Consider the following 11067-nt stretch of genomic DNA (forward strand, 5'->3'; position numbering starts at 1 on the left):
AAGAGAATGAGAACGAAGAAAGGAAGGGGAGTCACTTAAATAAGCTTTGTTCTGTAAACTAGTGTTTCTTAGAACTCACCGCTGCCAAACTTACTCTCACAAGAAAAAAGGAAATATAATCTAGTTACAACTGCAACAACAAGACCCATATTCTCACCCAGTTCAACCGCCATTATAACTAAACCACCAACTCTTGATTGATTGCATAATGAATAATCTGTCATAGTTAAATTATAATGCGTTTACTATACTCTTGTTTTAGATACCAAGGCCATTAGCAATGAAGAAAGAAAGCATTCAGACGAGAAAACGCAAACCAAAGATGCCCAAAACCAAAGCATCTTCAGGTAAGAGTTGAGAAACGCATTTTAAAAGAGATGTTTTTGAAAAAGGCTCATTTTTAGACGAAAGCAGACATGAGTGATTTGGATGGAAGTGTGGGAGTAAGTGAGTCAGAGAATGTGTGGAGAGAAATATGGGGTGAGTGAGAGAGTAAAGGGAGGGAAAGGGGAGTGAAAGAGAGAGTGAGAGCACTTTTCTCTGCATTTAGTCGACATGTGGTACGTGTGCGGCACCAGGACAAACACCAGCCAATGTTTGACGCCATTAATTGTCATTTGCAATAACCTATAAAATAACATGTCCAGTTTGCTGTTCCTTTATTGTGGCTGTCAGTCACATTTTGTTCTGTTTGTCTTCAGGGTCAACAGTGTCTGGCGCTGCATCTCCCACTTCATTACCTGCATCAGAGAACGCCTCTACAATAAAGAGCGAACCCAATATTGCAGCTTCACCGTATGCAGGCCAAACTGTTGTCTCAGTCACACAAGTATGTACTCACTGTATTTTTCCTTTGTAAATGTCACCGTTGCTGAAAGGCAAATATTAAAGATGGGATAGATAAATGATTGATTCCAGAGTTCATATTCACTCTAAAAAAGAAAGTTTATTGGCATCAGTGGTTTCATGAAGCACCTTTAACCTTCATTGAACCTTTCCATTAGACAAAAGGTTCTTTGGTCACTGAAATTAACCTTCCTTTCGAAACCTTGTTTATTTAAAGTTGGAACTCTTGTTCCAAACCTGTATGACTTTCTTTCTTCTGTGGAACACACAGAAGAATCTATTTTGAACAATGTCTCAGCTGTTTTCTCCAAGTCCAAAACAACATCATTAACTTTTAAATTAGCTAACACTTTGCATTGGAACTACATGAAAATTCTGTCATCATTTAGGCCCCGTCCACACGGAGATGCGTTTAGCTGTATACGCATACATTTTGTATCGTATAGGCGTTTTCGTCCAGACGGATCCGGCGTTTTGGGAGAGTGAAACCGATATTTTTTGAAACCGGGTCCCAGAGTGGATAAATCTGAAAACGCCGCCCTTGCGTTTTCGTGTGGACAGCGAATCCGTATATTTTCTGAAACAATGACGTCATCAGCCCACGTCTCGCCCCTAGTCAGACACCACTACGTCACCTAACAGCAACAAAAACATGAACAAACACTGAACGATTGTCTTTTTATTAACTAACATTAACACAGATTAATAAATGTATTCTTCCATGTTCGTTTGTATACCGAGTGCAAGGTTTATGCGCATAGTCCAAGTCTTCTTCTCAGTTTTTAGTGTATCTATGTGTCAGAATTACAGCGCCACATGCTGGTCTGGCATGTATACTACATCATTTTGTGTCGGTTTCGTGGTTTCGTGTGGACGCAGATATTTCTTGAGATGAGGAGAAAAAAAAGATCGGATAGGGAAAGCTCTGGCTTCGTGTGGACGTACAATAAAGAGCGAACCCAATATTGCAGCTTCACCGTATGCAGGCCAAACTGTTGTCTCAGTCACACAAGTATGTACTCACTGTATTTTTCCTTTGTAAATGTCACCGTTGCTGAAAGGCAAATATTAAAGATGGGATAGATAAATGATTGATTCCAGAGTTCATATTCACTCTAAAAAAGAAAGTTTATTGGCATCAGTGGTTTCATGAAGCACCTTTAACCTTCATTGAACCTTTCCATTAGACAAAAGGTTCTTTGGTCACTGAAATTAACCTTCCTTTCGAAACCTTGTTTATTTAAAGTTGGAACTCTTGTTCCAAACCTGTATGACTTTCTTTCTTCTGTGGAACACACAGAAGAATCTATTTTGAACAATGTCTCAGCTGTTTTCTCCAAGTCCAAAACAACATCATTAACTTTTAAATTAGCTAACACTTTGCATTGGAACTACATGAAAATTCTGTCATCATTTAGGCCCCGTCCACACGGAGATGCGTTTAGCTGTATACGCATACATTTTGTATCGTATAGGCGTTTTCGTCCAGACGGATCCGGCGTTTTGGGAGAGTGAAACCGATATTTTTTGAAACCGGGTCCCAGAGTGGATAAATCTGAAAACGCCGCCCTTGCGTTTTCGTGTGGACAGCGAATCCGTATATTTTCTGAAACAATGACGTCATCAGCCCACGTCTCGCCCCTAGTCAGACACCACTACGTCACCTAACAGCAACAAAAACATGAACAAACACTGAACGATTGTCTTTTTATTAACTAACATTAACACAGATTAATAAATGTATTCTTCCATGTTCGTTTGTATACCGAGTGCAAGGTTTATGCGCATAGTCCAAGTCTTCTTCTCAGTTTTTAGTGTATCTATGTGTCAGAATTACAGCGCCACATGCTGGTCTGGCATGTATACTACATCATTTTGTGTCGGTTTCGTGGTTTCGTGTGGACGCAGATATTTCTTGAGATGAGGGGAAAAAAAAGATCGGATAGGGAAAGCTCTGGCTTCGTGTGGACGTTACTCACCTTCATTTTTGGGTGAACTATCCCTTTAAAAATAGCCCATCTACTGTACAGCTCGATTTGGCATCTAACAATGTCTCTCTTTGTTCTTTATAAGGCATCGAAACAGATGGACAGCACCAGTTCAGGACACGTGGACATCAAATATGAAGACTACATATACACCCCGACGTCAATCGCCCCACAGAATTCCTGGTGTGCGCTGTCCCAAGCGTGATGTGAGACCTACTACCTTCTCTAAACCTCTCCAGTGCATTCTGGGAGAAAAGACTTTTAACAAGATCTACCTAATAGAACCTTTACACAAATGTAGAGAGACAGAGCTTAGGAATGCCAGAGATTGACTGTAATGTGTGCTACTTTGCCTCGTTGATTTATCATGGCATATCTGTCTGTGATGTCACGGCCAATTCCGCCAAAATACAGCGGGCGACAAGCAGCGACTCGGCAACAGTTCTTAAGTTCCTTAAGCAATGATCGGGAGGACAAAAAAACATGCTTTTTATGGCTTCTGAACATGTTTCATGGCTTAGATGTTAATGATTAACTTTTAAGATACATTATTTATGTTGAGATAAGAATGGTGGAGGAACACAAGTCTCTCCCATAATTCCCCTTATCCTTCAGGGAATGCGTCTTTATGGTCGTTATGACTTTAGATCGCATACTTTCCCTGGATGAGGCTTTTAAAAGTTTCATTGTTGTCTTTGCTGATTCCAGACACTTTTAATGCTGTATTGTATTCCTCCGATGATCTGAAGTGCAATGACCCTCGCTTTTCAGCACATTTTGAAAAGGGGCACATTTATATTAATTGTTTGAAATTTTGTCTTTTGTTTTGTCTGAATATGTTAACCTAAATTTATTTGCTGTATTTTGTTGATATATATTGGAATTATATCATTGTTTTATTGCATATAAAATTACCAAACATCTGCTTTGCGTCCGCACTTGTTTGTAGAAATATTGTAATTCTCCTTTAATTTTTTCTACACTATGAAAATGTTTTTTTAAAAATGCATTTAAAATGTTTTTGGGTTTCAAACAGTAATTAATGGAAAAAAGTTCAGAACTATGTAGATAAAAAAAGCAACTTTTTAAAGGCTGTTGATGGTCAAACAGGCCACAGTGTGTTTTATAAGATTATCATATTTTGACATCAATATCATCCTGTTTTTTTATTATAATGAGGACTGTGGGGTGATTTCCATGGATTTATATTTGTTTTGTTTTTCAGTGTCCACAAACCACTCTGTGGATTTAAACTAATATACTAATGCACTCTCATGGCAATACATATATTTTTCTTTTTTTTTTGCCAAATTGGTGGCTAATTCATATGAATACATTTGTATCTCATTCGTACATTTTTTTTTTTTTGTATGATCTGCCTACACCCCACTGACATTTTAGGTTTGGGGGTAGAATTTCATGCTTTTTTTCTGAAAATCATATGTTTTTGTATGAATCCCATCTTATTAATTCATACCAAATTGCCACCTCGTAAAATACTTACATTTTCTCATGAGAACAGGTTGAATATGAGTATTATTTCACTTAATTATCTCTCAGAATATTTGAAGATTTGTATTTTTTGCTTTATTCCCACACAAAAAAAAGACCAAACGTCCCATTCTTGTTTTGTTTTCAAAGGTGGTTGTTAAAAGTGTTAATTTTTAAAACGTCCTGACTTTATAATGCCAAGACGTAGGCCATATATGAATTGTATATGAATGCTTTGATGTTTATGACCTTATATAGTTCTTTTGTGTAACCTGTATCCTCGTAGATGTTTGTGTGAATGACTCTCGGTGTCTGAGTGTACTTCTCTCCGCAGAGTGTTGGCGATCAAAGGTTGCGTTCCAGCTTGGCTTTATGGTGCTAAGGTTTTGGGTTGGGCTACAACATGTTGGCTCTATGCAGGCACGTCAACATGTAGCCCACCTGCTTTACAGAGAGGCTCCGTCATCCACCTTTATTGCTATTGGCCAAATTAGCTCGTGTTATCTCTTGGTGTCTTAGTTTTTGTTGCCCAGGTGATGAGGTGCAGGGTCAAGAAACTGTTGCATCAGATTCATAACCTTAACCTCAGGAGTAGTGCTTCATAAGCAATATTTCATCCACTGTTTTTTAAATGCCCATGCCATCATCATCATCACACAACTCACTGATATGAATAACTGTCACTTCTAAAATGAGTCTACTACTGAGCGCAGTGATTGGCGGTGAGCTTGGACACAGCTGGCATGCTGTGTAAATTGTAAAACACTACAGAAAGATCACTTTGAATTATTGAAACTTATTCAGTTTTCCTTAAATAACTTTTATCAGAGGGGCAAGTTAAGATCGCCAACCAGGCCAGCAAAACCCAAAGGACATTGTTTAAATTTATCTATTCAAGTACTGACATTACAAGTCACACACTTAAAAATAAATTAAATAACATTTTCAAATATTTCCAGCAATGATAAGGAGAGTTCATGACTTTTAAATACTATTATCACATTTTCCATAGTCTAGATTTTATGATCACATCTCCAAAAGTCAACCATGATGATTTTTCAAAAATGCTTGAGGTTAAGGCAGTTTCAAGCTATTTTTTTTTTCTTCATTTACTCAGTTTCTGTTCTTTGTTCCTTTCCATTATTCTTTAAGATGGATAGCTCATTTTCCTCTTTTCAATATTTTCTCTTTCTGTTGAGCGTTACTGAGGCCAAAGACAGAGGTTTCCCAGGGCCACCTTCCTTTATTCATTTTCTCTGCACTGTGCTCTCTATCCTGCGGTAAAAACAGGATATTGTAGAGCAGTTTTGACCATGAAGGAAGTTATGGAGGGGGTGACAATTTATCCTACTGTGACAGTGGACTCGGCTGAAGGATTTTTGCTTTTTGACTGTACATGTGTGTGTCAACAATGTGACGTATGGCTATGCATATTGGTGACTGTGTCTGTAACCACTGCAGTAATCATCAGAATTCTGGGATGGCTCCATGGTTTCTTGGGGACTTAACTAAGGCTTTTATTTCAAATTCCTTGTAGACTGCAAAAATCACTCTCTTAGCCAGTATTGTCTCGTTAAAAAAAAAAAAGTTATTTATGAATATTTATACAGTACAAACGTTTTAATCATTTTATTATTAACTTAATCTTTGATTATTATGTTATGTTTTAGTATTTATTATTTAATGAAAGAAGTTTATTGTGCTCACCAAGGCTACATTTATTTAATTAAAACAGTAAAAACAGTAATATTGTGAAATATTATTAAAATTTAAAATAACATAAAATACCATTTTAAATAATTTGAAAATATTTTAATAATTTATTCCTTGGTTGGCAAAGCTGAATTTTTAGCAACCGTTATACCAGTCTTTAGAAAACAGTCTGAGCTTCTTAATATTTTTTTGTGGAAACTGTGATATATATAAACAGAATTCTATATATAAACAAAAAGCCTTTATTTGAAATAGATTTGTTTTGTAATAATGTAAAAGTACTGTACTTTTGATCAATATAATGTGTATTTTAAACCTCAGTGTTATATGAGGCCAATTAAATTTTTAGAATTATCACAACCACTCTGTGAATCATTTCAAATTGCATCCACTTCTAACAAGATTTAAAACTAGAAATGTTTGATGAAAAAAAAATTCACCATAGAACAAGACACTGATCCTTCATTTTGTTCACCTGTGCATGTGTACGCTTGCGTATTTTTCAAGGTAGTTCATATTGAGGATTTCCTGAGAATGAGCTGTCAAATATCAGAGCTGCCAGAGCTACCAGAGCCAGAATGCGCTAAAACTGTAATGTGTTCTTATATAACCCCACTATAAGGCCTGGGCCAGAGAACAAGCCAAGTGTGGGGGAGAAAGAGAGACAGCGGCTGGAAAAAAGGGGGGGAGAATCGACAATAATGCAGCAATAATAATGAGTCTTGCTCCAAAGTAGCATCCAGCTTACGTCTTCAGAAATGCTCAAGAGGGAGTTTTCTTAGACTTTATGTCTTTTATAGACTACTATGTGAACAAGAAGGATCCAGCAGTGGTGTTCTCAAGTCTCACCTTTTAGTTGCGTCAACATTTCAGCCAGTCTGCAGTTCTCAAAAAACACCAAGGCCACTGGCTTTCAGAACACACTATCAGTAAAATAACCTTAGAGGTGCCCTGTGTACTTTAAGCTATAGCGTTTGTGAACTATTAAGTTTGCCAAGGCTGTCTTTCTTTCCTTCTTTCTCTTGCAGTCTCTCTTTCTTCACAGCACTACACCAGTTGACTGCCTTATTGGCCCCCTGCAACTAAAAAAAACACCCCCACATTCTCTAAGACACACACTGTCACTTGCACTAGTGTGTTTGTGTTAGTAGCTCTTGGGGGTTCACCACAGGACTCCTATTATATTGTAATTGAGGACTCTGTTCTTGAATATGACCCCCACCTTTCACATTCTGGAAGAATACAGAGTAACTGGGACAAATGGTCCAATTCAGAGAGATCAAATGAACCTATTCTTCATGGGGCAACATTATCATTCTATGATACAATTATAATAATAACTTGCATTAGCCCTATTGAAAAGAACATCATTTTCAATATTATCAATTAAAGGGAGTGTTCACCACTCAAATAAAAAAATTCTAGACAGAAAAGAATATATTTTGTTTAAACAATGGAAGCCGATACACTCATGCATGTTGTATTATTGTAACTAAGTAAAACCTGTAAGTCATAGTTTTTGTCCAAACAATGAAAGTCAACAGGGTCCAGAACAAAACAATACAAAGCAAAAATCACTGAAACATGCAGAAGAAAGAAAGAAACAAAAGAAAGAAAGAAAGAAAGAAAGAAAGAAAGAAAGAAAGAAAGAAAGAAAGAAAGAAAGTCATACAGGTTTTCTGTCCAAAAAAAAATAAATACAAAACCTCTGAAACATTAAAAAGAGAGAAAGTCATACAGGTTTTCTGTTCAAAACAAAAGGAAGAGAAGAAATAGTATCAAACAGGGTTTTTTAGGGTCCAAATGTGGGGCCCAAAACAACAAAACAAAACAAAACCACTGAGTCATGCAGAAGATATAAAGTCAAACAGGGTTTTTTTTTAAGGGTCCAAAACAACACAAAACAAACAAAAACCGAAACAAAACAAAACAAAACAAGACAAAACAAAAGAAAAAAAAAGAAAAAAAAGAAAAGAAAAGAAAAGAAAATAAAACAATAGAACAACAAAAAAATAAAACAAAACAAAACACTGAAACATGTAGAAGAAAGAAAGACATGTAAACTTGAGAAATAATAAAATAAGAATTTTTCTCCAAAAAAGAAAAAAAGAAGTCCTTTTACAGCAGGTGTGTAGAGCCAAAGGGATATTTGAAAGTGAACAGGAAAGTGGACACTGAATCAAATCCAGGCTGAAAAAGTCCAGCAAAACATTTTTAATTTTATAAATTGCATTGTGCAAAAAAGTGCAGGGTGCATGTAAGTTAAAAATAAGTGGACATGAGCAAGCAGACGTTTCAGCACATTGCTATTTTCGGTGCTCACTTTACAACAAACATTCACCCTTTTTCTACATAGATTAACAATTGAGGACAATCAGCTGAATACAATTATCACAAGTAGACCTCAATTATCACAAACAGAACTCCAAGATGGAGAAGAAGAAAGAAAGTCATACAGGTTTGTAATGACATGAGTTTGAGTAAATAACAACACATTTTAATATTTGGGTGAACTGTTCCTTTAACAATGTGGTAAAAAAAATGTCCAGTCCCTTTGGATGTGTCCTAAATGACAGAGTGATTAAAGGAGAGTCCCTCTTCCCTCATGCACTCACGAAAACAAAAACAAGAGGGTGACCCCGCCTTTCCAAAGGTCAAGGTGTGCTCAGGCCAAAGGTTGTGTTGCAACTAAAGGCCCATAAAACAAAGTGCATCTATGTACATAATTATCATAGCACGCCACATGCACACACACTGAAATGTGATGCTAGTACAGGCTCAAATATATGCTACTGCAGCTACACCACACACATGCAAGCATGCACACATTTACAAAGTAGGACAGGTGTTTGGTGTTGGTGTTTACGCACACATGCTTTTCCGGACACACACCTGGCCAATAGTCAGCTTCATTAGACACACATATCAAATACCCACTGCCTGTTACACGATCACAGTCAACAGTGAGTTACTTATTAACATGTTTTAAATCATAAAATGCCATTGCATTTATGATTTATTAAAGAAAATGTGTGAATAAATTGCTGTAGTGTTTGCATATATTGACATGGTGCGTGTAATTTTAGCACATCAGCCCTGCCATTCTTCCCCCTTCCTCTATTTTTATTAATTTTATTTTTTGCAACATATTACAAGACGGATTATAATGGAGGCCATGAGCAGTATCTGTAAGAACATGCTCAAAAATATAAATCTGCATTAATTGTAACATTCATATCACATTGTACTGCAATGCTGGACCATTTAACCCACCTATGTCCACAAGCATAAGTAAATGTTTTACCAACTTTGACGACCTTGAGTATGGCAAGCGATATTAACATTTACTTCTGAAAATTAACTAGCACAACTTTTAATTAACAGGTATTGATCAGCATCCTCAATGTTACTAGTAACTATTCATTAGATACTAGTACTTATTCCAATAATGACTAGGAAGCTCTCTATTCAATTCTTAGTGAATTACTTGTATTTATATATTAGCATTTCTAATACCATCTCACTATTATTCCGTACATTTTTTTTACTAGTCTAGAAGATATAAATATTAGTAATTTACTTTTTAAATATATCTAATAACTATTTTAATTAATATTTTAATTCCAATAAAATGTCTCTGTAATTCAAATAATATTTTAAAAATTAATACTACAACCCAAGAGAAAAGCTTGAAAGACTGTAAGTACTTGTAGCGACTAATTAAGTAGATACTAGTCGCCATCCGAAATAAGTAGGCTGCATTTACTTAATTCATTACATTTAATGAATAAGTACTACTATGGAATATTTTCTAGAGAAACTGAAAAATATGCTGGTTACAAGTGGGTTACTTACTAAATCAAATAGGCCTATGTGCTAGTAAGAGAATGAATGAATGAATGAATACAATACAATACTAGTTAGTATTGCTAATTAGTTTTAAGAAATAAATGTTTATACAGCTTGCCATATCTTGAGTGTGTGTGAAGGTGGGAGAGGCTGTTGCGCACGTGTCCTCGTGCATTTTTCCTGATGTGGGAATTAATGCCATTTCACGTGGGTATTATTAGAGGTGGCCGACCGTTACTAAACTTAGCTTCATTCTCTAAGTTTGTCCACGAGTGGACAAAAAAGAAATGGCAACAAATAACCAGACCGACGAGGAAAATGCCAAAATAAGAAGGAAAATAGCATTGTAAATGATTAGACGGAGACGTCTGAGAGCGATGACTTCCGTGGCCGGGAGCAAGATCGTTTCCTTGCCGTGGAAAAAGAGCCAGGAAGGGGAAAAAAAGTTGAGGGGTAGGTGTGGGGTAAAGAGAAAGAAAAACTCGATCTTTGTCTACAATCAATGCACCCCTCCTCCTCCCCCTTGTCGCCGGCTTCTCCCAGGCAGTAATTTACGATCCCTGGCTATTTATTTGGCTCACACCTCCCGGTAAAGCCCCGTTAAACAACTTCACACCAGAGCATGCAGTTGAATCATGATGGCATCTCGTTTTGCAGGTATATTGTTTACAGACCATGTATTTATTGTGTTTTGTCACGATAAGTTGGCATGGGAAGCGGCGACGTCTTTTTGTTGTAATATCTGATGTGACGGAGTTGTGAAATCTCTTTTTTATTTTCTGAATAGATGATTTTGGCGTAGGTTCCTCTTAGCTGTGCTTTGCACTTCTTACATGTAGCTTCACCTCCCCTTCAACTTTGAACCCTGAATAGGTAGCATGTGGTACATGCCAAAAAAGACCAGTTGAATATACTTATAACAAGCCAACGAGAGAAACAACAGAAAACAGAGCATTTATGAAAATCTCCAAAGTTGTGGTAGTCTGTAACTCTGTATGTGTTGGTGTGTGAGAGAGTGTTTGTCTATTCATCTGTCATCAGGGAGGCTTGGTGAGGAGACTCTGTGGAGCCTAGAACTCAGGGGTCAAGTCCAGGTTTTCCCAGCCCCCAGCATCCCTCCCGCTCTCCTCCGCTCCAGAGAGATGGACAGAATTAGGGAGAGGTGTGAAGGGATGGGGAG

At 36.9% G+C, this 11067-nt stretch overlaps 1 protein-coding gene across 1 annotated transcript in view; it reads left to right on the forward strand.

The window, feature by feature from the left end:
* The window catches only part of LOC107681871 (transcription factor GATA-5-like), an 11249-nt gene extending 7588 nt beyond the window's left edge, over positions 1-3661 (forward strand). The window contains exons 5-7 of the mRNA XM_016478239.1: positions 263-347; positions 702-829; positions 2920-3661. Of these exons, the coding sequence (XP_016333725.1) occupies positions 263-347; positions 702-829; positions 2920-3039 (333 nt within the window). The 3' untranslated portion in view covers positions 3040-3661. The remainder of the gene's footprint in view (positions 1-262; positions 348-701; positions 830-2919) is intronic.
* Positions 3662-11067: the final 7406 nt, after the last annotated feature.

The sequence above is a fragment of the Sinocyclocheilus anshuiensis genome, unplaced genomic scaffold, assembly GCF_001515605.1.
Source record: "Sinocyclocheilus anshuiensis isolate Anshui unplaced genomic scaffold, SAMN03320099.WGS_v1.1 scaffold2595, whole genome shotgun sequence".
Taxonomy (NCBI): Eukaryota; Metazoa; Chordata; class Actinopteri; order Cypriniformes; family Cyprinidae; genus Sinocyclocheilus; species Sinocyclocheilus anshuiensis.